The following is a 27,984-nucleotide window of genomic DNA, read 5'->3' as shown; positions in this document are numbered from 1 at the left end:
CAAATTCATAAAAAAAATGCTTTCTTTATTCCAAACTCATTATTGTATCATCTAGGTACAAACTTATTGGCCTTTTGTAAAGGCATTTGCCACGGTAAACACGCCACACTAAATATAGCAAAATGAACGATCTGTAGACTGTAACAAATTTCGCGAAAAATTATAGGGAATGAAGGATGCTTTCTGGAAAAGCATTAAGCGTTCTTTGTTTAGTTTAGAGTGATTTTACTTGACCCATGAAACAGACAATACTACAAGTGCAAAATAGCTACAAGTCAACAAAAGAAGACAATGGAATTAGTGCATAATGGAGCGTAGTATTCTACTACTGTACCTATTTCACGGGTTAAGTAAAATAACTCTAACACACTCGTTCACTCACGGTTTAACTTACCATGCCCTAGCAAATTTTAAGAATCTTTCTGTCGGTTTGTTTCATTGTGTGTTCGCCCGTTACTTTGATTGACTTTTAGTCTGATTCGAAGCCCGGTTAATGATTTAACTGCCATTTACTTATCAATCTGAGTTCGGTAAATTCAACACCAAAATGGTTATTCCAACGAATTACAGTACTCAGATCTTGGCTAGTCCCTAGGCCTCATTATTCCGCGCGGCCAATGCGTTCCGGGTCACGTGGTCCGAGCGAGTTATACGCCCCCGAAATGCATTGACCGAAAAGGCCAGGGAAGACGTCGTACGCGGGCTAGGCAAACTCAGATCGACCAATTAATATAGAATACTGAAAGTTCTGGAACCACGGTACAACGGCCGTAAAGATTAGTTTCTCTTTCACCCAGCCATAAGGAGTATCAAAAATAGATTTAGTATTTCTGGATGTTTCGAAAATCCAGGAAATTTGTGAGAACTAGATCCCGCTAAAACGTCACTTCAGATCTTAATACATAACTTTGTCAACTTTCTTGACAGTTTTCTAGTGTTGAATATGTTTCGATCACCAAATAGCGTAATATACAAGGTTAAGAACAAAAACTGAATAACATCCATACCACAACATAACAGCTAACTAAGGATAATTTCCGCAGCATAAAAAAACCTTTTCAGGTAAATAATCTAGTTGTACTTCTGTCGTTTTACGTTACTCCTTTGGTGCGTTGTTTTATAAACTGTATTATTTTTAAGTGTACAGATCATAAAGAGACATAATATAAAGATTCTTTTCTAATTCACCCTCTGCCGTATCTTGCCAGCTGTAGAAGATCACCTAAAAACGAAACAACGTTTAAAATCGAATATAAGTGGCTGTACACGGCTATCTGTTTTATTTTACTTTTTGTAATATTGCCAATTTCATTTCCTTATGCATTATGTAGAACTACGCGAGCGAGAAATTACTTGTAATCAACAAAATTACAGCTTCTTGTCAAAGAAATATGTCTCGCAAGCATTATATCAAACGTTACAAACAACAAAAATGACCTTTGAAAAACTGTTAGGCTAAGATGCTTTCAAAAACCTATAACTGCGTCCCGTTTTAATCTTCTTGAAGTTTGTCCATCCATGCCTCCTTTTTGTAATTGCTGTGTTATTTATACTTTCTTCTTATGTTTTGAGCAGTTATTTTTATTTGTCACTCAATTCACAACACAGCTCCTTTAGAAGACATGGTAAATGTCTCAGTGAAGGAAAAAAATAAATAGGACTGAAGAGTTAATACCGTTTTGGAAGGCTCTGTTAGCAGGAACCCATTCTCCGAGAATCGACCGCGGACGTCTTTGGCCACCAACCATACAAAACAAGCTGGAGACTGGGCTTGAACGGACACTCTAAATTCTGTTTTGGATAACTGGGCAACTTTGGAAATCTAGAAAAACAGATCTCACGGTCATGCATGTGAAAGTCTTCACGTAACTAACAAAGACTTGTATAAAAATAAAGGTAGAATTAGCTTTCAGAGAATTTTAACCTTTAACTGAGGATCTTGTAAGCCGATAGCGTCTGATAGACTGGAAGGGAAGAATACGTTGGCTGGCCCGAGGTCTTCCTCGGTGCTGAAGTCTACTGGAGTCATGGTGAACACACAGTGTCTTGGGCTTTCACACCCGCTTGATTTTACAAAAATCTTCAAGTCATCAGCAAAAACAAGTTTCTGAAATAGAAACAGCAGCACACATAAAAAGGCATTGAAACGTAGTGAACAAATTTGCCACTAACTGAATTGGAATTAAGCCAATGACATGGTTGCGTAAATAAACAACAATATCAACTAACGCCTGGCGAATCGCGTGGCATAGATAACATTCGGTCAGGTTGTCATGGGGCGTACCCGTACTAACCTGTGCCTGGCTCTCGGTCAATGCAGGCGGGCGAAAAAGCTAGCGAGCGTAAAACGGCGGGAAGAGAGAAGGTGAGTTCCTGTAAGCATCTTTTCAAATACCTCAGTCCACCCACTACCTTGCCAACTTCCAGAAAAACTGTTTCTCGTGTCAAAATGTCAAATGTCAAAGTGCCAAACTCTGGGGTGTAGAAGGGATTCACACGCTCACCATGTTTGTATGACTCTGCACGCTCGAAGCCAAGCGATTAATTTAAGTGTTGACATAAACTGTCAAAATTGACCAATCACAGGACATACCAACAGCTGGTATACCGCAATGAAGTATTGACAACAATGCTTACATGCTCCACATCACCGTCTCTCCCCAGCCCCGACGCGGTTTTAGCGCAACTTTTCTAGATTCGCCTTCCCTGCGATCTTAGAGCCTGGAACAAGCTATGCTTATACGGACTTTGTTGTTTGCTAACGAGGATACGTGAGAATACGTGAACAGTCCGTAGAGAGCTTTAGATTTAAGGACGAGAACGAGTACGAGTACGAGATTTAACTTAAAGTTTTTGTGGGTGTGCTAAAAAACAGACAGCCCGGAAAGCTTCAATTTACATTTTTTCACCAAAAAAGTTAGTACGGTTATTTATACTGAAGGAGGTCAAGCCCTCTCCCGATAGCAAAATGATAAAACTTCTTACGTTTGACAACTTGTTCCCGCCACTACGACATACTCGCTAAAACTCGTAGTAAAATGACGACGGCTGTCACGTTTCCCGACAAAATGACGCTGGTTCACGCATGAACAATACTTAGTATTGAGAAAAATCTCGTAGTCGTAGTCCTTCTCCTCTCAGAATCTAAAGCTCTCTACTAGTGAGTTAGAGACATATAACACAGGCTAAATAACAACTCGTTGTTCTGTTCACTTAGTTAATTAGGGACCTTAAGCAAGGACGACGTCGACGGCAGTGAAAACGTCGGTAAAAAATGAATTTGCGTTCAGCTCAAACTTAATCACGTCTATTTGGACCCGCTCAATATGTCAAACGCAGGCGACTTTTCCTGGGGTTGGATTCTTAAGAATTTTATTCAGGTTCAAAAAGAGGAAGGAAAATTCGTCGTCGTATATATCTCCACGTCCTCCATAAAACGTCAAATTCGGAGGTTTCACGTCGTAGTCGTGCAGTGGACGTCAAAGAAATGTATTAAAAAGCGTGATGCACGTGCAGAGCTGTTGTTTTGATCATTGTTTTTTTGAAGTCGTCGTTGTGGTCGTCGTCGTGGTTTCTTAAGCTCCCTATTGGCTACTCACAGAGGACTGTCGATCAATGTTAAAAGTGACGTTCTTTGTAGACAACGGTTTGAACGAAGACCAGGCCCAAGCCTTAAGAGACACCACACCCTGGGTGATTGGCTGAAAAAAATAAATAATAATAAAGACCATAGTGAAGTTTCTTGGCTCTCTTTCATAAGTAGGTGCACATAATTTACTTTAGTCCATTGCATACAAGTCATTATAATGAGACACGAAGAGAAGGAAAGGGGAGGACTGTAGTGGGGTATGGCATACGAGCTAGTCCACCCTATTTATTTCAGTCAAGATCATTTGAGGAGGGGGGTGGGGGGGGGGGGGCGCTTAGTAGAGACGGGTGGCTTATTTAATTCAGAAAAGAGGATGGTTTCAGTTCTCCATAAAGACCTAGAACACAAAGTGGACAAGCTCAAGTGCAAGAAGGTTGGAGGTCTTGGAGCCGAGGATCAGAATCAAATCCGAACTACAAGTTGGTAAAAAACCGTCCCAGATCAGTCCACACAAAATTTAACAGTCGTGATTGATTAATACAGTCTATCATTTATTAGTGAAAAATAGTTAGGGGAGGGGAGGGAGGGGCTTATTAACTTTCTTCCCCTGAAAAGGGGGGGAAGGATATTTGAGAGGGGGAGCTTAACAGAGGATTTCCGGTAGCTTATAATGTAGAAAAAAAAAACCAGAAAGAAACAGAAATTGTCAGAAAACGTAACATATAAACTGCTAATTATGATAAAAGACTGCACTTTAATTTATACCCAAGTAACAAGTGGGCGATCAGGATCAAATTCCCTGATCTTATTCTTAATAAATTTCCTACAACGTTTTTTTCAAGTAAGTCAGGCTTAGGTCTTTAGTTCTTAGATCGTAGGGTAAGTTATTCCGTAAATAAGGAATTTTATTAAAAAAATTCCCCTTAAACAATTAGGTTTTTACTGAATTTAATCTAAGTTTATAACTTGAAAAGGACCTTACGAGCCGACCATTTGACTTTTGAGGCGGGATAAGGGTGATTTCAGAAAAAAAAAATTCCTACACTGAAAAAAAAAATCTTTCAAGGCGTAAATGCTGGAAAGAAATCTTACACCATTGTATGTCAGGGAAAAATTATTTCACCAGAGGTTTGGGAAAAATAAAATTACCCAAAGCAAATACCCAAACCCACCTCGAAAGTCAAATGGTCGACCCCTTAGTCTTTTAGTCTCATCGTGCGGGATGGAAGAACCCGTTACCTTCATTAGGTCGGACACAACGTAAAGTTTAAATTTCCCGCTTTCCACGTAAGATGAAGCTATCACGGGAGCATAGAAATCCTTCGCGAAATAATGCAGCATCTGCAAAGTAAGTAAGTAAGTAAGTAAGTAAGTAAGTAAGTAAACACTTTATTCAGTGAGGCTAACACTAAATAGCTAAAAGCTAATAAACCTGTGGCCCTCGAATTAATTAATTCATTAATCAATCAATTAAAAAATACCAGTCTCTAAAAACTAAAACCATATTGATATGTAAAACTCTAAAAAAAATTTACATAAATGGAGCTAAATATGAAAATGGTTTAAGCTAATCTGTTCTTTAAAAACTGAATTCCGTAAACTCTTCTTAAAAGCAGGAAGAGAATCCTTATGTCTAATTTCTACGGGCAAATTATCCCAAAGTTTAGTAGTCTCACGTATATAGAAATAAATGACAACATAAAGAAACGGGTGTTCATTTTTTATTACAGTCCGTAAATAACGGCGGAGTTTTTATGTTTATTAAACTTCATGGTGAAAAGGTTGTTCTCAATTTCACAAGGGGTTTGGCCTAATCTCCGGGTCTTCTAATACTCGAAAGTCCTCAATCTTGTCTGCATGCGTCAAGTTAATATACAAACAGATATTACCCCTGTTTTCCCCTCTTTCATACCATGAAGAGACGTGAACAAGACTGAAATAAGTTATTTGTTTACCTTCCAACGGCCTCCATACTCCAATGAAGACCAAGTGGGAGCTTGCCAAATGCTATTCAACCTGATAAAAACAATTAACACATGAATTTAAAAGAGGTTCCTTTAAAGTCAATCGAAACTCGTAGCACACGGCGGTTTTTTACAATATTGACCCCTTCGGAGTAAAGGTGAGACTTTTTCGTAAGTTTTTTCTCTTATTCTCCTACCGATGGTCGGCTCAAATGAGGTTATTGGGAGCATAAAAATCGAGCCATAAATCATGGCCATGGCCAAATTGCCGACGATAATAAAGGGAAATATCGGCAATAGTTAAAGGCACGCTAGAACACACATCATCATCATCATCATCACCATCATCATCATCATCATCGTCACTCCTTTCTGTCTTGCTCCGTACAACGGACACCTTCTGGCAACGGTTGGGTAGACCGTGCTGATCACATTGCAGTGAAACTGGAAATATTGACTGAACATCAGGTTTAAGCGACCGAATTTGCGTTTACCATGGTTGTTCACTATTTACCAAAAGGTCTGGAAAATTCGGTTGGAAAGTAAATGAGTCGTTCCAGCGGAACATTTCTGGGTGCAACGGAACATCTGAAAAGGTACTCCTGTTGTTCCAAGCGGAAATTCGTGTACCACTCGTGTATCATAAGTTAAAAACTATCTTTGATACCTGTTTCAGACTTTCGCGGTTGTTTTTCGGTAATGGAACTGATCTGTACATATGGTAAAAGCGATTCCGGCACGAAATATATCGGTCCTGAATTTTGCGTACCATTTGCCCAAACCGTGAACCGACCGGTTTGCCCTTGTCAATATATGGTAAACAACTCATGTCTACTTGGAGTGGAAAGCGCGTGCTTATTCACCATTCCATTCTCTGGTTTCTCACAGGGTTGTGCACCAACGTGTCGTTGTTGTATCAGCCGCATGGGCTGGTTTTGTTTCGAGAAAAATATTCAAGAAAATATCGTTGTATTTCGAAATGCTTGCTAGATATTTCTTCCACTAATAGCCTGTCTACAACTTTGTTACACTTGAACTAGCCAGGATGTAGAAGGCACTAGTGTAATAACTGGACCCAAGTGTAATAAAGGTCCCATCTGTAATAACATTTGGACCCAAGCGTAATAAAAGTCCCATCCGTAATAACATTTTGAACCCAAGCGTAATAAAGGTCCTATCTGTAATAACATTTGGACCTAAGTGTAATAAAGGCCGAATTTGTAAAAGTTATCTTTACACTCAAACCAGTGATATATCAAAAAGTTAAAAATCACGTGACCTGCGGAAACCAACTCCTACCATTTCATTTTATTTTCATGGCTTTCATGCCACTTTCAAACTGAATTTTACACCTAATAGTTTGGCGAGTAGTATTAGCTAAACGGCACTGGCCATTACCACTTAACCAAAGAAATTCTTATGTTATCTTTATTCGTTCAATCATCGATTTAAGGAAATTCTCAATTTTTTAAATCCATATAAGTTTTATTAAGCAACAGCATATGCTTGATTTCACTAATGTATAAGAAAAAATTTTAAATTTAAGGTGCTCCTTTTCAGTACAAGTACTGACAGTCATGAAATCCTATCAATAAAATTCAGCCGCGAGGGTGAAATACTGAAAATGACAAGAAGACAGAGGGCAAAAAATAATAACAAATTCCACTGGGTTTAAAACTGTTTAGCCTGAAATTTTATATAAGTGAACGTGAATGACATATTTATTTGTTCTGGAGCGATGAATTTGTTGAAGAGCAAGTTTCATAGCCAGTTATAAATTTGTCAACACGTGAGCCGAGAGCCATTGCTAGATTCGGTGGTATTTTTTCCCGTTCATGTTTTTCTCGTTCTGTTTGGTCACATGAGCCCTGATGTCAGCCTTGTAAGTTAAACGCTGTTGTCAGCATGTCTCATATTATCTCAGCTGGGACCAAAGGTCAACATATTAGACCTTCATGACCTTACACTTGGGTCCAAATGTTATTACAGATAGGACCTTTATTACAATTGGGTTCAAAATGTCATTACGGATGGGACTTTTATTACGCTTGGGTCCAAATGTTATCACAGATGGGACCTTTATTACACTTGGGTCCAGTTATTACACTTGTGCCTTCAACAACAGGTTCCGCTTGGCCGCCGCGCCTGTAGGCTTGAATACATGTACCGGATTAAATCGCACACACGCCGCCAGAACTGTAATTTACACTGTATAGAGACAGACGGCCGCGCTAAAGCGTGTCTTAACCAATACTCGATCCATCGACAGTCACTTTTGGTATCTTTAAATAGGAAAGGTAGGTCTACTTCTTTACTTTTCAACTTGGTTAGCTCTACCACATTACTTCAAACGTTAGAAATACAACGATACAACGAACCATACCGTAGGACTCAAAGCTGGCTAAAATGTAGATCGCGCTGCACGAACCGAACGCCTTTACACAGGGTTTGTCTGCCGAGAAATGAGTCAAAAGGACGGTCACATCATGAGTATTTTTGACGGTAAGGAAGGTGTGGTATATCTTCCTTCGAGAAATTCTCACAAATGTTCTCAAATACAGTGGAAATCCGCATTTTGTGTTACGTTGTTGTTCAATTTTATCCTTCGTTTAAATTTTATTTTCTTTTGTTTTTGGGTATGGTAATGTATGGTAATGATTTTGAAACAAAAGAAAATAAAATTTAAACCAAATTAAGGATAAATTGAACAACAACAATAACATTCTATGTCGCACAAATGATATGCTCATATTTCATATAAATTCATGCACACTAACAAAGAAATGCAAAACGTCACAACATGTCACGACATTTGGTTAAGAATGACAAATAACTGTTTGCAGGGTTGAAGGAATGCAAGGGAAAATTTGCAAAAAGTCAGGGAGAATTTATTTCCAGTCATATACTGTGACAGATAGAAAATTTCATTTTCCAGTAAAGTCAGTTGTCATAGAGTCACGAGGATCACACATAAACACCTTTCTTCTCCCGAAAAGAACTCTATAGTCGATCGAATTTTACAATCCAAATACCGTGAAAAACATAAAGGGATAGAAAGTGATAGAAATGAAAAGAATACAGTAGGTAATATGCTCTTGAAGAGGAATATTCTAGGCGAGGTGCACAAAAACTTGGTGATCACAGCTGTAACAAAATAGATCAAATTCTAGCCCCCCCGCAGACGTATGAATTGGTGACGAACGAACCCCAAAGGACGTCCGCGGGGAGGCTATCGTGCATCGTGCCTGCACGATAATCCTGCATAAGAAGCCTGAAATCCATTGATGGTGCATAGATAGTGCCTTCAAGATGCCTTTACCGAGCTTTAACTGTTTTTTCATCGAGCCTTTTTCAAACAATCCGTCGATATATCATCTGAGAAAAAAAATTATGGTGTTGAATACAGAAAGAATCTGAAGAATGAATGACGATAAACTGGGATACTTAGGCTTGTATTAAAGAGAGTTGAATTTACGAGTACGTTTTGTTCTAAATGTGTTATCATGGCTCTCTCTTCTTGCTTAACCCTTTAAACCCTAAGATCAAAATTTGAATTCTCATTTGTTGTCCCTATTTACTACCTACACAAGTAGTGGTGAGAAGTTGATAATATATCAAGCAAATTCATCATGTGTGATCAGGTCTGTAATTCTCATGACCACTCTGTTTTACAAAGCATTGATATTACAAGGAGAAATTTGATGCTGATCACTCTTAGGGCTTAAAGGGTTGAATGGGTAAATGGTACCTCAAGGACAAAGGCACGATGCACGAAATGACAAAGAACGATAATCGAGCTTCTATGCACGGTTATGTATTGTGCATTGGCAATCTGACTAGTGCATTAAAAATTATGTTCTAACGCTTAAAAGGTGTTACTTATTTGATAACCATGATAATTCATAGATAAATTTTAAGCTTGGAGAAACTCTGGTCAATACAGTTTCATTGTAGATTTAAGTGAGCTCGAAACTTTATAATTGTTCCTGAAAAGTAGGGCACAATAGCGTCTTTTAACTGCAGTACATTTCGTTGACAACGAATTTATTTCTTTAAATCAAAGCTTTATGCAGAAAATACGTATTCGCTATAATGAACATTGATTGCACAGCAACTGTGCAGAAAATTAAGTTTCTATACGCGCAGTTTAGAGGAACTGTAACAGTAAAGGTAGCATTAGACCATTTTTTACAAATACGAAAAGAGGTGAAAATATATGTATATGAAAAGCTAAGAATTTTTTTTGTTCTCGTGCCATGTGTCAATCCTGTACAGGATTTCTCTCGGAGGACTGATCTTGTGTTGCTCCTGGGATGAATTTAAAGATAAAACAAAAACGTAACCTATTTAATGATTTTAGTTTGTTTTTAGGTTCAAAAGACTGACCATGACGGCTCCAGCTCCAGTTCGTCTCTTATGGAACCGCGTATCTTTCTACAGATTTCCTACGTTCCCTTTCTCCCTGCCACGATCACATTTACTTCATAATAAGACCAGAAACTTGTTTTCAACAAGAGCAAGTCCAACAACAACAGATACTTTCACACCGCTACCAAGAGAAGAAATGCTTACAAAATTTAAGTCAAGAATAAAAGACCGACCATCCATGGCAGGTTCAACCGGGGAAGGATTCCCAGAATTCCTTGCAGAGCCAAGAGAATCATTCCCGCATGGCGTGCTCGTTACCAATTCCCAGCAATCCTCACTCGCTCAGCTGACTGCAAAATGTATGGAATATGTGGAAGAAAATCTTACACACCATCCTGCTATTTTATTTCGCAATCTCCCGGCCCACACCGAGGAGGACTTCTCTATCATTGCTCGGGAAATTCCAGGAAAAGTCTTAACGTATGAGGGAGGGGCTTCTCTTCGCCAAAGAATTGACGAGAATATAGGAACATACACCTCTAACAACGATCCAGATGAGATATCGATAGATCCGCACAATGAAATGTCATACAACAATGTATACCCATCCAAGGTAAGCTATGTTAAAATTCAGAGCAGTTTTAAATTAATACCGTTAACGAACGTTTCAGCTTTTCATATGTCGATTGCCGGAAACTATGAGAGCAATAGTAAGGCCTAATCACTCTAGATTGTTAGAAGGGAAGGCGTTATTCCGGCCAATTAAGGTGTGTGCCGGGAATGCTCTTAATTCATGACTCTGTTTAAGGGATCGGTGGAATAAAACTGATATTTGAAAGAACTGGAAAATAAATGGCCTGGGGAAATAGCCGACATTTCCCTTACTTTTTTTGGTTGAAGCAAATTTCCCTCGCGGAACGCCCAATTAATCACTCAATCAATTTATTTAGGTCAATACGTGGGATGAGGTTGCCCTGATCATCCAAGCCGGGAGCTCATCAGTGGCGAGTCTGGACCTTCAGATAGGGGGAATAAGGGGGGGGGGGGGAGGCTCCCCTGGATTCGCCACTGCTCATGTATGAAACGTATGACAATTAAAATACTAAGTTTATAATAATACAATCTCTATCCCAAGGTTTTCTTTTTTTGTGTCAAAGAACCCGCTGATGGCTGCGGAGGTGAAACACCGCTGGTTAAAAATAGCGACCTTCTTTCGTCACTGGACCCTGACAAAGTGAGAAGATTTGAAGAGAAACAGCTGCGGTACGTAAGATATTTGCCTGATAAATCCAACGCAGAATACATGAACTGGCAGCACGTCTATGACACAGACAACAGAGAGGTAGGTGGATTTTAATAAATTCGGATAGAAGAAACGTAAGATTCGCGAGTGGAAGCTAGTGGATGTATTTTCCCAAATGCCAATCGCTGAAGCTTAGTTACATACAGTCCTAGCCCCAGTTGTTTATATGGTGGACTGGGTAAAATCTCTATCCACTGGATAGCCCCATTGTTTTCTCCAACACTTATCCGCTGGATAGTGACTTATCTTGTGGATAGCGCTATCCAGCAACGTTTGAAAAACTGGAACTGAATTAGCTATAAGAACCAAACGGAGAAAAGAAGTCGTTTACGTCACGTTGCCATGGTAGCAAGATTTTTGGATGACAACAAACCGAAAATTCACTTAAAAAGTAAATTCGCACTGTTTCAAACTTCATCGATCTTACTCAGTTTCATTTAATTTGTCAAACGTTGGCGAAATGTTCTGGTTTTAATTCAAAAGGACCGTATCTGAGTTTAGGAAAAGAAAAAGAAACATTTTGTGTTGCGTTCACCTACTCCGTTAAGCGGGCGTGAGAAATTAGTAGGTTTCATGTCCCAGTCGTGTAACGACGGCTAAGAAACGTACAAAAAAAGCGTGATGTACGTGCAAAGTTGTTGTTTTGCTAATCTAAACCTATCGGGGTTTTTTTTGCCGTTCTCGTTACTGTCGCCGTCCTCGTTGCTTAATCTCGGCCCTTTTGTTGTCATCCAGAAATTTGGCTATCATGGTAACTTGACGTCAAACTTCTCCTCTCTATAGAATTCTTTCACAAGAATCCAGAATTCAATCAGAGAGATGTGGAATCCACAGTATTAATGTTCAGTTCCTTCTTATCGCTGTCAAATAGGTTGTGGAAACCCTAGCAAAAGAGCAAGGCAGGAATTTCACCTGGGACCCTAGCGGTGATTTGTACCTATGGCAAAACAGGCCTGCCTTTATACATCACCCAGTCACTAGAAAGAAAACTTGGTTCAATCAAGCTACGACACACCATGGTTCCTATTACCGTCTACTGCCGGGAGGAGACAAGATCCAAGAAAATCAATATCCATCCCACACATTTTACGGCGATGGAAGCGATATCGAGCCCGCAGTAATACAGCACTTACTCGCCACTGCCTGGTCATGCGCAGTAGGGTTCAAGTGGAGAAAGGGAGACCTCTTGGTGCTCGACAACTTGGCCGTACAACACGGGAGGCTTGGATTTGAAGGGGACAGAAAGCTTTTGGTCTATATGACAAACTGACAGAATATACATTTGGAAGTCCAATACGAGATTAATTATATCCTTACATCGACAAAACATGCTTTGTAGCGTGCAAGCAAGCTCTGCACTTAGGAAACGATTGGCGCGAAGATTCAGTATTCTACCGTTAAGAAATCGCTTTGTCTGCTCAGAGAACGGTTGAATAAGAAACTCAGACCGCAATATTTTTACTAGTACATTAATTAACAATAATTCAGTAGAATCCAGATTTCTCGAAATCTAAGCAGGTCTTCAACAATTTTTCGATTTGGTGAGGACATAAACCCGACCAGTACAAGGGGCGAGGCAGAACAGCTGTCGGAAATACTTTATGTTGACTTTTAAATAAGTTTAAACATTGCACTGTAATCGTTGATTACAAAATGATAGCCTTTGGTATTCTCCACTCTAGAAACTACGAGGAGAATAGGTACACGCTTTCGGCGCAACGAATTCTGGGATTGTTTCGGTGATAAGCGTTACTTATGATTGGTTAATAACTGCCTTGAGTATCATCGAGCGATCATAACTAGAAATACGTGAATCGCACAGCTCCGCGAGGCAAAGGCTAACGGCCAGAAGTAGGAAGAAAGGGAAGGAAGTCAATAGGGAAAAGAAAATATATGAAAAAACAAACAAACAAACAAATAAGTAAGCAAAACAACAACAACAACAACAACAAAAAGAAGAAAAGAAGAGCTAATTAATTTAGTATAGAACCCGCACGTCCAGTCGGGGGCGACTTTTCTTTACCACTATACTAATGAGGATGATTATATAAGGGGGAAGAAAAGTGTTTAATTTAACGCCTTTTCCATGGATTTTCCGCCGGTAAACGCCGTTTAAGCTGATCGAACCGTATTAAAAACGAATTCAAAGATATATTTTAGGAAAATAACCGGGCTTTCGATAATTCCAACTAACTTCCCTCTCCCAAGGGGGTTTAAAAAATCGACATTCCACTGTAAACGCTAGGAAGAATAGGCAAAAGCTCTGGGCGTAGTGATTTCAGTTTTGGTGGACAAGCGTTAGTTATGATTAGTCGCTGGTATTCAAGCAACAATCATTAACCAATTATAAGCAAGGCTTGTCCACCAAAACTATCCCAGAAATCGTTGCGCCAAAAGCTGCTACCCATTCCCATTATTCTTGGTTTGCAACCACGTGACAAGGGCGCCATGTTGATGGTCAATAGAATAAAATTATTTTTCGAGGAAGTTACATAAACATGGGTTTTAGTTCCCAGAGGAGAGAAATGCTTCTGTTATTGAAAAGCAACATGTCCGCCGTGAGGTCTCCTGCAAACCAGCAATAGTTTCTGGAATAGACAAATGATATTTACGATAAAACTTTAACTCTTACTGCCAATAAATTGTTCCCATTGTTCTTCCTTCGCCCTGTGAAGAGCAAAGAGTAATAAAACTATCAGAATAACCTGATGTGGTACCAAGAGTGATGGGCGAGTGATATGAAAAGAGAAAAGATTTTAAAATTTACCATCACTAGTTCGCTCTGTAAACGTCGATAATGTTCAGTTTCCACCTTCATACATTGGGCTTGAGTTACCTAACAGACGAAATACACAATACTTTCATAAAATATTTCCATCAATGAAAAGAAACAAAAATTCTTTGCTGCTTTTATAACGGGCTTAAAGTGACGTTTACACTTTAAACTTTAATGGCAGATAGAGATGAATGACACTTAAAGGAACATTTAAAGTTTACCGTTTTTCCGCCGTTCGCATGTCTCACGATTTAAACAAGCCCTTGCACACTTCACGATCTTCAGCTCACAAAAGGAATAATAGCTACAAGCTCAGAGCCTCCTTCGAAGGCAACTATTTTTTTAACAGTTACACCGAGAACTCCCCGTTCTCTCCCCATTCTCCCACTCGTTGTCTCGGAGGAGCCTAGGTACAAGCTTTCAGCACAACGATTCCTGGGATTCGTTGCGATTTGTTGATGGTATACAAAAGACAGCCATCAATAATTTATAACTAACCCTTGTCCACAACAACAATCCCAGAAATGCTTGCGCCGAAACCATTTATGTACATTTTTCCTGTAATGTATGGAGTGATCAATTCAGGCTACTAAATGTTCATTGTATAAACTGTATTCACCGAGTGGCCGAGTAAGCAATGTCTTCAGTTTCTCTTGGGAGTTAAAATGGCCCCAAGAGAAACTGAAAACAATACTTACGCAAAAGTTTGGGGTGACAAATAAAGAGCATTATGGTATGTTATGGTATTTTCTGGAGTGGTCAATTGCAACGCGGTGGTCTCGGGCTCGTTTTGGTATCCTTCTCGGTACCCATGTAATTAGCCAATAGACCTTATTCACGATACCCGCCATTATTGCACGCGCTTTAGGATTGATGGGATAAAAGCAATGTCTTGTGGTATTTCAGGGGGCAAACGAGGGATGAAATTTGCCAACAAGAGTAACCGCAGTCAAGTTTGTTTAATAGAGAGCTCTAGATTTGAGGACGAGTACGAGTACGAGATTTAACTTCAAGTTTTTGCGCGCGTTCTTACAAAAGACACCCCGGCAAGCTTCAATTTACTTTTTTTCACCAAAAAAGTTAGTAAGATTATTTATACTGAAGGAGGTCAAGCCCTCTCCCGATAGCAAACTGATAAAAATTCTTACATTTGTTAACTTGTTCCCGCCACTACGACATTCGCTAAAACTCGTAGTAGAATGACGACGGCTATCACGTTTTCCCGCCAAAACGACGCTGGTTCACGCATGAGCAATACTCAGTATTGACAAAATCTCGTACTCGTAGTCGTTCTCGTCTCAGAATCTAAAGCTCTCTATTGTCTCAAAACGAGACGACGATTTTAGTCAAATAAAATGACAAGTTTTAACCGCATTATTGCTTGCTAGGAGAACATCGACAGTAGCTACCGCTTAAAGAAGGGAACATGATCTCTTCCACCCACAATTTGGTATTATAGTGTACGAGATAGAAAGTTCTTCATTTTCTGTTGTCGGGTGATTTTATCACCTGTTTGCTCTCCTGAGAAAACACGTAACATTGCTTATATCCAATCAGTTCTTAGGCGAGTGCAAAGACGGCGGGTATCATGAATCAGGTCCAGGGCGTCCATTGGTTTGCCTCCTCAGGCGTTCTTAGGGCTTCGTCAAGTGCTCCTTCTGCGTAGTAGGCTAAACTCAACCGGCTGGTCCTTGAGCTGTACCCGCAGTAACGGTAATCAGTCAGTAGTTCGTTACGGTTAAGTACAGATTATTAGTTATTACAATAGACATTTATTCATAATTTGCAAAAACCTGAGTGAGATAAAGAGTGTCCTTGAATTTCTTCAGAGGATCAGAAGAGTTAGGAAGTTTAAAGTGCTTTCTTGCTTGGTACAACATCTCTTCATTACCTTCGTTACGAAAGAACAAAAAATTATTTAAAACCGTGAACTCTCAAAATCTTTCATTCAAGACCAACATTTTCCCCTCTTTTTTCCATGCATCTCCATTGTCCTTTCTTTTTCACGATGCTGTTCCCCTTTAAATTTAGCTTCTCAGAAAATCCTTTATCAAAGATATAAGTTTTACCGACCAGAGCAATCAAAAGAAAAATGTCTATTCCCAGGTTGAAATTCCAAGAAACAAACGACCAAATTAGGTTTCTGGGAAACTACCCACCTACCCTCCCTTAAGCTAACATTAACACTTACTTCTCACTTAAGGCAAAATGTTAGCTTAGGGGAGGGGTAGGTGGGCAGTTTCCCAGAGACCTAAATTGATCCGAAACAATCAGTGCCTGTGAATGATCGTCCTCTGGGATTTCTAAGTTTGAAACCGCCCTGTACGGCATTATACACAGTACCACAGGAAAGTACTACTCAGTAGCTTTCATTTGAATCAGTGGGGTTGTAACCTTACAGCCTACTTTGTTTACCAAATACAATGTTGTAGCAACCAAGCAAGCTTAAAGGTCTTGCACTAGCTGCTAGCACACAGTTGCCATGTTGGTTTCCATAACTTTAAGTCGTAGTTACTAAAACATGAAACGACCTAAAACCACCTAAAACCACCTAAAACCATCTACAACCACCTAATTAATTAAAAACATAATCGCGGCAAGGTACCTTGTAAAAGTTACCATTAAATTTTACGAACCGTTTAAGTGATGTTGCCGATGGTCCATAAAGGCACTGTTATAGGTCCAGTCCCCTGGCACAGACACGGCGGCAAGGGTTTCAAAAGATGGATACGACTGGAAACCATACTCGGATGCAAAGCGTGGCTTGGGGTAACCACTCACATCCCAACAATCCATATTATAGTTGTAGAAGTGTACTGAAAATAATAATAATAATAATAATAAAACGTGAGCAAACGTTTATGATTTTAGGGTGGTCTACATCCTCAAGCGAGTCAAGAAGCAGATACAAACAAGCATTCAGAATTCACCCAATAAACCCACTCCGACGAATTTACCCAAGTTCAGAGCAAAAAAAATCTGCGTTTTGCGTCTACGTCCTCCATGAAACGTGAAACTAGGAAATTTCACATTGAAATTGAAATTGTGCAGTGACAGTAATGTTATGTACTGCAAAGTGTGCTGCACGTGCAAAGTTGTTTTGCTTATGAAACCTACTGTTTTTTTAACGTTCTCGTTACCATCATGGGCGTTAATGCCTAAGTTCCCTATTTACCAATTTTTACCGGTAGAGGAGATCAGGCCATTTGTCAAGTGGTCGAGAAGTTGAAACGGAAAATGTCACACTATCGCCCCAAAAAGTGGCTTCGTTCCACAACGTCAGGTGGCCGTTTAGCAGAGGTTCCAACCATGGTGCATTGAATGTAATGGCTTACCATTCACAGTGGAACCCCGCCTTACGGCCACCTCGGTAATACGAGTCCCCTCGTTACTGTGTATTTCACTTACCATCTCCCCAGTATGGGCTCCCCGGGTCTTTTGCCACCCACCCCTCCCTTTCCGTGTCAACTCCGTTGGAAGGAGATGATGATAGAAAAGGCCGACTTGTATCTTCTTCCTCCAGCGTCTCTCGGATAATGTCTATATAGAGCTAAACAATAAATGGCACAAAACGTATTAGAATTTTATGAAGGGAAAACAAAAGAAATTACTACATAAAAGAAGGATACTAATTCCCATAAATTTTTCCGAACTTTTCTACTGAATCTCTTCAAGAAACGATAACCATTGGAGAATTTGAATCAAACAAAACACTAAATTCACCATCACACTTCTATCACTGCGCATAAGCTCATATCGACATTCCCGCAGCCATACCAGTATACATGATGTTTGTCACATGAACCTAGTTTAGTGGTCTTAGCTTCCAGGAGTATGCTGTACTTCTGTGGTAGAGTATCTCTCTGGACCAGAAACCGGAAGTTCATAGGCTCGACTTCTGTTGATAGTACTGGGATCTGTTCTTCCGCGCCGCCTGTGTCACTGACCGAAAAAAAATCTTTCTCATGTATTCACCGGGCTTAAAATTCACCATCACATTTCTATCAACAGAAAAGGGGCTTTTCTGATATTCACATACTTCGAGGTCAGGTAGAAAAACTAGTGTGTGCGCATATATCAGATAAAACGCTTCTTCTCTTGTTAGCTAAAGCCGATTCGGCGATGTCACAGGAAAGACAATGCCAAAACGTGGGCTGGAATATCATGAATGAATCTACATTAATTCTTATACGCACGATTTCATAACGGAATAGGAATTAATTCTTTTAGTGAAATCCAACTAGCGGTCTATTATCAAAGCTGCGTTCTGATTGGCTGAGCCACTACTAGGCTATATATTATAGCCCACTAGTAGCGCAAAGCTTCGGCTTTTTGGCGGCAAAAAAAGGATTTAAGTCTAGCTTTAACCAGCTAAAGTTGTTTTGTTTCGATATTTTTGACCAACGAGTTGGATTTTACCAAAACAATTGTTCCTCTCGCCCTCATGGGCTATTGACTCAGAGCCCATTCGGGCTCGAGGAATAATTGTTAAATATCCGCGACGCTTTGACGGTCATTGAAGCTTTTCGACCAACATAACAGTTTTTGTTCTCTACGGAGCGTTTACACACGACATCACGGCGACAAAATTTGTGTCCCAAAACAATGAAACGGCGACCGTGTTCTTATACTTAATGAATGGCACTGAGGTTTCTATCAAAACACTGCCAGCCTCGTTTGCAATCAAAGGCTAGGTTCCTTAGCGTACAACTATAAATCAGCCCACGTTACGATAAGAACTTACTTTCACGTAATCATTGACATATCTAGAAAAATTTGAAGTCGTGCCGAACCTGCAAAAATATATTTAAAACGAGAGCAATGATTAGTTTCTACATAGTTAGTAGAGGAAACTGGTTATGAAAGGTGGCAAACATCACAAAAAAAAGAAAGAAAAAACCAATGGTACTACAGTTTATGTTGGAAGCTTCCAGACGGTGTACATTCCTTTGTTTTTTTTTTTCACAAATTGTGACGGAATAAAGTAAGGCGACGTTTTTATTCCTGAGCAAGATCAAAATGTTAGGAATGCTACTGAACGTTGTGCACCGTCAAATCTACAAAAACATATTAAAAAGACGTTTGACGGGCTTTATGACCATTCCACTCTTTTGGTTTCTAAGACCACTCTTGAATGACTTTACTAACTTTACCAATAATCTACCAAGAGAAAGCGACCGAGTGCTACTACATGTAAACCTCACCAGTCGTCAGCCAGTGCAGCCTCGTTTTCATTGTTTCCACTCCACACTATGAGTGATGGGTGATAATGTAAGCGCCTAACCTGCGAAAAGACATAACTTTAAAGTTGACGCCCGTATATACTGTATTTGTAAAATCCAACTAGTGGTCTATTATCAATGCTGCGTTCTGATTGGTTGAGCTACTACTAGGCTATATGTTATAGCCTACTAGTAGCGAAAAATGCGCGCTTTTTGGCGGCAAAAAAGGATTAAAGTCTAGCTTTAACTAGCTTAAATTTTTTTATTCTCGATATTTTTGACCAACTAGTTGGATTTTACTAAATTGACTCAGAGGCCATTCGTGCTCAAGGAATAATTATTGAGTATTTTTCCTGCAAAGTTGGGAAAACCTCACCACAACATTTTGAGGAGAATTTGCCTGTTTGCTACAATACTCCAGTAGTTTTGCTCAAAATGGATCAGAATGATCAGACAATCAGAATGGATCGAAAGCAGTGAATTCCTCACCTGGTATCGCACTTCTTCTTTTACTGAGTTTAAGAATTCCGTGTCTGTGGGATACAGGGCACAAGCAAACATAAACTCTTCCCACACAAGTAACCTGAAAGCAATCAGTGACTTAGTGGAAAAATATTAGGGGAGGGGTGGGTAGAAAGTTCTTCAGAAATATCTTGTACCGATGCAAATGCTCTATGGAAACAAAAACCTGACCTCAACGAATAACAGAGAGGGAGTCACACACTCTTCACTCTATTTACAAATTACAGTCAATGCTCAAAAAAAAAAGATAAAAATAAATTTCCGTTATTTACCTTCGGCAGTATTTATAGCACTAATGCTAGTACAAATACCTGAAACAAATAATTTAAATCAAACATAATGGGGAAACAAATACCAACTGGCGGGAGGCAGACCAGTTGGCTATTTGCATTTACAAGCGTGGCCAAGGATTTGAACTCCGGACCACCGAGAACAAATCCAGCTAGCGGTCAGGCCCGGGTTGCTCGAAGCATGGTTAGTGCTAACCAGCGTTAAATACCATGGAAACCTATACATTTTGATACCTCTTAACCAACGGTCAGCGCTAACCAGGCTTCGAGCAACCGGCCCCAGGGCGAGACTTGAACGCGGGGACCGAATTGCAAGACCAGCACTCTAACCTCGTCAATTTTTCTCGCGCCCTCTCCTAACTGAACGCCTGAAACAAGCTGCGCACGGCCACACTACCTCCCTCCAAATAAGCCCCCCCCTTCAAATTAGCGCCCCACCCCCCTTGAGGCCAAAAATCAAGAGCTGTGGAAACGAGGAAAAACTCATTATAACCTACCCTAGTTCATCCGCTATGCTGTAGAACTCTTCGTGTTGATAAATTCCTCCTCCCCAGTTTCTCACGACATTCATGTTGACGTCAACTGCGGACTGGAGAAGATTCCTCAGAACTGAGCTTGTTACACGGTCTTCAAAGGCATCTGTGAAGAAGACGCAAAAATTGGTTTTAATGAGGCCTAGGCCAAACGTCAAACCAAACTTAACTAAGTTCATGTAAAGTTCGAAGTCTGACTCAGTTAAGTTTCTGTGAATGAGTTTGGATCGTCCAACAAGTTCTATCGTTTGCTTCAGAAGAATAGAACGTCTCAAGATCGTAGCCTGCGTGGCAGGCGCAAAAAGGGGAGGGGGAGGGTGGAGGGAGAAATCAATCCCCCTCCCCTTTTTCTCTTCCTCCCTATCCCCTACCCCCTACCCCTTTCGACGCCTGCTACGCAGGCTACAAGATCGTGCCCGGGACAAACGTCGATCTTTACAAGCGACAACCTAAAATTTGTATGATAATGTATATTTAGCTACCGGTTGGGGAGAAGGGTTATTACTGATCTGATTCAGTTGGTTGGTTCGACGCGTCATATAAGTTCTACGTCTGACCCAACAGACGGTCTTAACTTAATTTAGGTCGACCCAAATTAGAGTTTGGTTCGTCTCATGAAAAGTTCGACGTTTAGCCGAGGCCAACGTAAGATGATAAGTCGGCAAACACCCAAATGCTGACAATTCGAGCGTTAGCTTGTCAAGCAAATTCAAGAGGAGAAACCCACGTGATCATGTGAGAAGTGCTGGTATCCAACTGCCGTCTGGGGAAATATATCTGTAAATTTCATTTTTTTAAGCAACAACGGCGCCGAGCGCTACGAAAACGTCACTTAAAATGTGAATTCGCTCTGCTTTAAACTTAATCGCGCATATTCCATCTCGTTCAATTCCTCACATGTTGGCAAATTTGTCTAGATTTGAATTCTAAAAGAGTGAATCGAAGTTCAGGAAAAGAAAAAGAAAGTTTTTGTCTTGTGTTCACGTACTCCACAGAGAAATGTACAAAAAATCATCATGCACGTGCAGAGTGGTTGTTTCTTGCCTATCTGACCGATTGCTCTTTTGACATTCTCGTTGCCGTCGCCTTCGTCTTCCTATTGTCAATAAAGCCTCATGCAAACGGACGCAACATCGTTGGATGTTACATGTTGGGAGTTGTTGCATCCGTTTGGACACCATTACAACACGGACGCAACAACACGCAACATTGTTGGCGCCACAATGTTGGGAGTTGTTGTGTCCGTTTGCACGAAGCTAAAGCGGCAGTCAAGATCATGTTATACCTGCTGAGATCCAATTGGCTCCTTTGAGAAATATCGGTAAATCGTTAATTTCAAAGTGAAATCCTAGACCTGAAAAATAAATAACAGCAATTTAGAAAACGTATTTAAGGTCTCGAGAGCTTTGATAACTGACGAAAAGATCTTAGCCTCCGGCAGAAAATTACAGCGATTGCAAATTTGCTTGGAAGTTGTTCTAAATGTTTGTACATTTTTCTCCAAAACCTCACTGTCTATAAGAAAGAAACTTTGCTCCTTTTTCTTTCTAGCGGCATTTTTTCTACCCGGTAAAATCTTGAATGTTCCAGAGATGCACTTTTAAGCACCTCATGAAAGACAGTTACCAGTGTGTTTCAAATTAGCCTTTTTCTTAATAAAATAGTCAAATTTTTCAAATTCAGTAAATTGGAACAGGTTTGCAAACTGAAAAAAGGCAGTTCTTATGATTATTTATGTTAACCAGCAGGTCAGATCTCTATCCTCTGTAAAATTATAATGAAAGGAAGGGAAATATTTTAAGTTACAATAATTCTTATTCCTATCATAATTTTATTTTAATTACCATTACATCTAAGGAAAACGAAAAAGGAATGGACGGAGAGTTGGAACGCACATAATTTTATACAATTCTGAAGCTATTTAACTGTTAACTGTTAACTTTTGTAATTATCAATGGCGTCTCAATATAGTAATTTTCTCTTTTTAAGATATCGGAAAGCAATCCGTGAAGTACAAAGGGACCCAACATTGTTCTTTGTTACATGCTACGTCCGTCTGCACACCCTGTTGCATGTTGTTGGGTGATGTTGGGAGTTGTTGCGCAAAGTTTGAAACCGGTCAAACTGCAAACGGACGCAACTCTATACCGACATCATCACACAATGCTCACCTGGAGCTCCCTGTATCGATTCCTGCACAAGCTTTACTTTCCTAAAGCCAATTTGACGACTTAAACTTGATTGCAGTTCACCAGTGCTGTCCATGAAGAGAACCTGCAATCGATTGTAAGGATTGTAGAATTGTAAGTAATGTAGAAAATAATCGGACACTTCGAAAGGTATCATATTACTCTTTTTTACTAAATTAAAGTGCAGGTATAGGTAATGTATCCCGTAGGTTTGACCGGCACTCCAGCGTTCCATTCGCTATGCGTATCTTAGGCTGGGGCGGAGAAGGGTTAGAGAAGTTACTTCTGGCAAGAAGACAGAAATGTGCGTAGTCCTCTTTCTGTAAGTCTAAGGTGTGCAGCTATTAAGGGAGGAAATCATCGGTGTAGAAGAGTTAACTTTTCTGTAGGCTTGCATATCAAGTTTGCTGGGGGAGAGTTTGAAGTAGCCTGCGTAGCAAGCGCTTCCGTGAAAGTTCGCTAAAGACAGTTAAAACTACAAACCAGAGCAAAAAAGGAAAGAAAGGGGAGGAGGAGCAGGGGAGAAAATGAACTTTCCTTTTCTCCCTTTCCCCTCCCCCCACTCTTTCCCTTTTTCGCTCCAGTTCAAGCTTTCTCACGAACTCGCGCGGAAACGCTTGCTACAAAGGCAAAGTTTTTTTATTGCTGAATTAACCATAAAGCTTTAACTCTACAATAAACTAACATTCCAAAAAAGGAAAAAGCAGTTCTTGAGTTCTTTCAGGCTACATTTTTATAGCCTACATATTCAAACATCACAGCATGACAGAAGCTTTTGACGTGAAGGAGCAAAAAAATGCAACAAGAGAGAGAAGAGCAAATATTGGTCAGCACAAAAATAATGCAGACTGCAGACTCGCTGCGGACTATTGTTTTTAGGGTTAGGAAACAATGGGACTATTGTTGTCTCGTTCCCATTTGCATGCTAAAAAAAAAGGGTCTGCAGCAGTCTGCTTTTTGACCTGACCAAAGAGCAAATGGTTTGTTTTGTCCTACTGGGATTCACTAAGTCGGGTGATTCAACTGTTTATCTTGCATGGCGAGTGTGTCTTCATCACCGTTAAATGTAATTAGCGCCAAAAGGAATGTGACACTTGGCCGTGTTGTTCAAAGCTGGGTTAAGATAACCAAGGAATAGTGTAAAATTTGAATTCCAAATATGGAAGCATAAAATAAACAACTAAATCAATTGAAATCAATTGAACGGTTTCCAAACAAATACATAACTGAAAAAAATTGGTTGGTTGAGCAACATAGCTCCTCAGACTACGGGTTTTTTTACCTTGAGAGCATACAGATTTGGTTTGCCATAACCATTGGGCCACCATGGTTTTATCTCGTCTTTCTCTGTAAATGTAATAACTGGCAAAGAAACTTTCTGTAGCCCCTGTGACAGCTTAATGGGAACTTTCTGAGACTGAGATGTCTGAGGGAGGCTAAGGTAAATACTGCCTGTGATACCATCGCAAGTAGCATCCATAAACACAGCCACTGATAATTGCCAGGTGACATTAACTAAGCCGAATGGAAAGGAAAAAAAAAGTAAAAAGAATTTTAAAAAACGTAAATTAAGTAATTTTCAGTACTCAACTGTTAAACATTTAGATAAAAAGAACCAAAACTATAGAAATCCAAGTTTGCAAATAATAGTTTGAGTATAGAGAAATCTTTTTCTGGAGCAAAAAATGTGATGGTTTGGATTGCAGTGGGTAGTAAAGGACAAGATTTAGCACTCAATTATGCACTCTTTTGCCTGTATTTCTGGTTGAATGGCTTCCATTTGAGCATGCCTGGGAACAATTCTTGTGCCAAAAAAAGTGTGCTTCTATGTCATCTTTTAGTTTAACACTGGTGACATCAAAAGTTGTACAAGGATAATGATTCTTTTCATGGTTTCCAGCACCTGGCAAGTTTCGCGTGGTTCAGGTGTGAATGGGTTAACCATGTCACTCCTGGAATAAATTAAACGCATCTGCCCTCTGTATCTCTAGCTGAAATCCTGTCATGTTAACATTCAAACGAATTCTCTTCCTACAGCACCACTTTCATGTGGTCCTATACGTACTTGCTTTTTAGCATTTTTCAAAATGAAATTTGGAAATTTTACCAAATTATGACTCACCACTTCTGGAAATAAAAGGGTTACAGGTAAAGAGTGTCCTCACCACTGTGTGATTATCATTTATGAGGGTTTTTAAAAAATTCTGTTGCAGCTACATAGACATGACTAAAAATTATTTGTATTTCCTTCGTGAATCATTAATATCTTCAAAGGGCTCTCTGGCCAGTGTCCACTACAACACAATAGATTACAATGAAGGAACCTTTCGTTGGTGTAACTGTAATTTCTCTTATGACAGCAGAGTTGTAAGCTTGTAAGGACACATTCCTCCTGTAGATGACAAACAAAGAATAAATAATTTTCTAAGGTAATGAACCAGGGATCTTAGACTTTTTCACAATGTTTAAGATTTTTTGTGACAGTGCCCTTCAGGACTACAGCCATGCATACATGCCACCTCCCCTGCATTATCCGGGATTCTCCTGGATACAGCATTGATCTCCCGCTCTCCTGTACCAATCATCAAATCTCCCCCAAAAAAATGGACTTTTGAGTTTTTCTGTGCTTTAGTTTGAAACTTAGCCCTTTTTTTCTCAAAATTTGAATTTTGTTTTTTCATTGTAAGATTTCTGGGGCATTTTGCATGTAACTTGTCACTGACAAAGATTATTTCATCATTACAATGATGAAAGCGAATTTTGATAGTATCTACTTCATGTAAGACTTCATAATGACCTAAATCATAGGTCAATTTGTGAGCGGGGATGCATTGACATTTGGGGGGGGAGGGGGTTAGTGCAAAAAAGAGAGTCTCCAGATTTTAGATTTCCGGAGGTTGGCATCAGCTCCGTCCACACAGAGCCTTATACAATGTAGATGGATAAAATGATATAGATGATGTGAGGGATTAAAGCCACAACTGACGTGTTCTCAAATGAGAGAGGCCCCATTAAACTTTAGCCTACATACAACCATACCCTCCCCCTCCCCAACAAGAAAACAGAAGGGAGGGAGGTAGGGTACACTAGGCTAAGTTGAACTGTTACGTTGCTTGTTAAAGATTGTGTGACTTACCAGATCCCTTGTGTGACGAATGCTGGTCCCCAGTCCTACAAAAGAGAAGAAATTGACTACCATTAACTTGCCTCTTGACAACATTTCCCATCTATTTGCACAAGTAAAGAATGTCTTTTACAGCCTGACTTTTATATTTGCGATTTATCTTTGATTTACTTGGTTTCTATTTAGTTTCCATTCAGATGAGTGGCTTACCCAGCTGAAAGAACATTGCTCTTTCCTGATGAAATTACCATGACACTCCCCATGTTGTTCTGGGACAGGACAAGCCGGAGGCACTCGATATGGTGACTTGCTTGCTTGCTCTTTGGCGTAAGTAATGGCAGATGTGAAGCACACCTCAATTACATTCAAACCGGTCTTGAGAGTTCCCTTGACACTGAAGATATACCTGTGAAACATGTTTGTTGATTCACCCACTTTGATGCCATTCACCAGAATTGTAGCAACTGTGTCTAGCCCTTCAAAAACTAGGAGAATCTCTCTCTTGGAAATCACATCTTCAGACACTATGAGAAATAATTACAATTAACTCAGGAGTCATTGCACATCATAAGAAGGTTAACAGTAATATAATCATCTGGATATATATCACTTTTAGCCTTCTTATGCGAGACTAAACTGCAGCAGGAGTAGCTCAGTCAGTAGAGCTCTTAACTTCAGAGCAGGAGGGTTATGGGTTTGATTCCAAGGGCTGGACCAATACTCAGGGTCTTCAAATAACTGAGGAGTGAAGGTACTCCTTACACTGCGAGCAACAAGACCTTCGCATGGCTCAGATGACCACATAAAATGGTGGTCCTGTCTCCAGTTAGAGAAGTAAAAATAGTGTCCCCAATTAGTACTTTCTTAATACATTTACCCTCAAATAAAGTGTGCGTGGTTTTTTTAGTAATATGCAAGGGGTTGAAATCCTACTTGGCTGCTTCACCTCATTACAATACAAGCAGTGAACAACATTGGTTCATAAATACACATCAAGGGTTTTACAAACCAAGCAGTATATCCCCGTTAAACACTTTCCTCCCCCACCCCACCCATTCTGTCTCTAAGGGCATGGTTTCTCATAAATGCAATAACTACTCTGGAATCAAAGATGTCTTCAGGTCTTTAGCAGGTCATCATCAGTCAACACTTTGCTTTGCATGAAGCATAGTTAATAGCATGGAATGGTTATGAAGGCCATTAGACTTCTCTGTTATACGCTGTATGTTATGGTTTTTCAGGTGCATGACTTGCAATAGCATTCCTATCATTTTGATATTAATGACCAATAAAAATGTTATATTGATTTATTCCAACACAATTTTTGAACAAAAAGCAAAGGATTGTGCACTGTCAGGAAGCTTCCACCATAAACTGCAGCACTGTGGTTTTTATCTTTGATGATAGCCACCTTTCATAACCAGTCTCATCTAAAAGACCTTATCACAGTTTTGGAAGCCATCTTGAAGAATAGGCAACTGCTTGAGAAATTGCAGTGTCTATGTGAGAATGTAATGTTGAATAATTTCTGTAAAATGTCCATTCTGAAAAAAATATGAATTGTAAACTAAAGATTCACTCCTAACGATTCTACTGAAAAAATCTGAGGGCATTACATGCAGCTACATGTGCTAGAACCACTGTTTAAAATTTTCTATACATTTGCCAGTAAAAATTTTTCTTCCTGCCGATTAAAATTTCCTGGGAGAAATTGCAGACAAATATGTGGAAAATCTAAAGCAAGCGTCTGGCGAAACGAAATTTAAGCACAGTTACAGCCCCTAAAATTTGTTGGTAGCATCCTTTGCTGTGTAGCTTTAGTTTAAAAATCATATTTTTTTCAGAACGACAATTTTACGGAAATTATTTGACATTAGATTCTCATACAACACTGTAATTTCTAACGCAGTTGCCTACTCGTCAAGATGGCTTCCAAAACTGCGACAAGGTCTATAACTATGCAAAACAAGAGATTTTGTCAAACCATGCAATAAGTTCAATCACCAGCCTTTGCACCTAGATGAGTGACCTTAGTGAGGCTCTCTTAAGGGGGGGCAGTTACATACAGTAAAAACCCGCAACTAAGAACCTAAAAATAAGAACC

At 39.7% G+C, this 27,984-nt stretch overlaps 2 protein-coding genes across 2 annotated transcripts; one reads left to right on the top strand and one right to left on the bottom strand.

The window, feature by feature from the left end:
• Positions 1-4: 4 nt before the first annotated feature.
• On the bottom strand, positions 5-26,403 carry LOC140948631 (beta-mannosidase-like). The gene is made up of 21 exons (XM_073397897.1): positions 26,091-26,403; positions 25,893-25,927; positions 25,081-25,148; positions 24,039-24,271; positions 22,739-22,841; positions 21,853-21,921; positions 20,532-20,673; positions 19,712-19,805; positions 19,205-19,284; positions 18,745-18,793; positions 17,409-17,550; positions 16,637-16,816; positions 15,794-15,891; positions 13,992-14,060; positions 13,857-13,891; positions 5,545-5,605; positions 4,829-4,930; positions 3,600-3,701; positions 1,925-2,107; positions 1,676-1,822; positions 5-1,222 (listed from the first exon to the last, which is right to left on the bottom strand). Exons 1-21 carry the CDS (start codon positions 26,295-26,297, stop codon positions 1,136-1,138), a joined length of 2,286 nt encoding a protein of 761 aa, XP_073253998.1. The 5' UTR covers positions 26,298-26,403; the 3' UTR covers positions 5-1,135.
• Positions 9,776-12,614, top strand: LOC140948632 (dapdiamide synthesis protein DdaC-like). The gene is made up of 3 exons (XM_073397898.1): positions 9,776-10,534; positions 11,057-11,263; positions 12,096-12,614. Exons 1-3 carry the CDS (start codon positions 9,941-9,943, stop codon positions 12,492-12,494), a joined length of 1,200 nt encoding a protein of 399 aa, XP_073253999.1. The 5' UTR covers positions 9,776-9,940; the 3' UTR covers positions 12,495-12,614.
• Positions 26,404-27,984: the final 1,581 nt, after the last annotated feature.

This window comes from Porites lutea, chromosome 9 (assembly GCF_958299795.1).
Source record: "Porites lutea chromosome 9, jaPorLute2.1, whole genome shotgun sequence".
Lineage (NCBI taxonomy): Eukaryota > Metazoa > Cnidaria > Anthozoa > Scleractinia > Poritidae > Porites > Porites lutea.
Note: the sequence above shows the minus strand (reverse complement) of the source record. Positions and strands in the feature narration are given on the sequence as shown.

What these genes read in the sequence shown, in the direction of transcription:
- LOC140948632 (XM_073397898.1), top strand. Translation starts at nt 9,941, where the DNA reads ATGACGGCTCCAGCTCCAGTTCGTCTCTTATGGAACCGCGTATCTTTC. An exon ending in ACAATGTATACCCATCCAAG is followed by an intron (nt 10,535 to 11,056) that starts GTAAGCTATGTT and finishes CTCTATCCCAAG; the next exon opens with GTTTTCTTTTTTTGTGTCAA. An exon ending in ATGACACAGACAACAGAGAG is followed by an intron (nt 11,264 to 12,095) that starts GTAGGTGGATTT and finishes GCTGTCAAATAG; the next exon opens with GTTGTGGAAACCCTAGCAAA.
- LOC140948631 (XM_073397897.1), bottom strand. Translation starts at nt 26,297, where the DNA reads ATGTTTCACAGGTATATCTTCAGTGTCAAGGGAACTCTCAAGACCGGT. An exon ending in AGCAATGTTCTTTCAGCTGG is followed by an intron (nt 25,928 to 26,090) that starts GTAAGCCACTCA and finishes TCTCTTTTGTAG; the next exon opens with GACTGGGGACCAGCATTCGT. An exon ending in AAGAAGAAGTGCGATACCAG is followed by an intron (nt 19,285 to 19,711) that starts GTGAGGAATTCA and finishes GTCTTTTCGCAG; the next exon opens with GTTAGGCGCTTACATTATCA.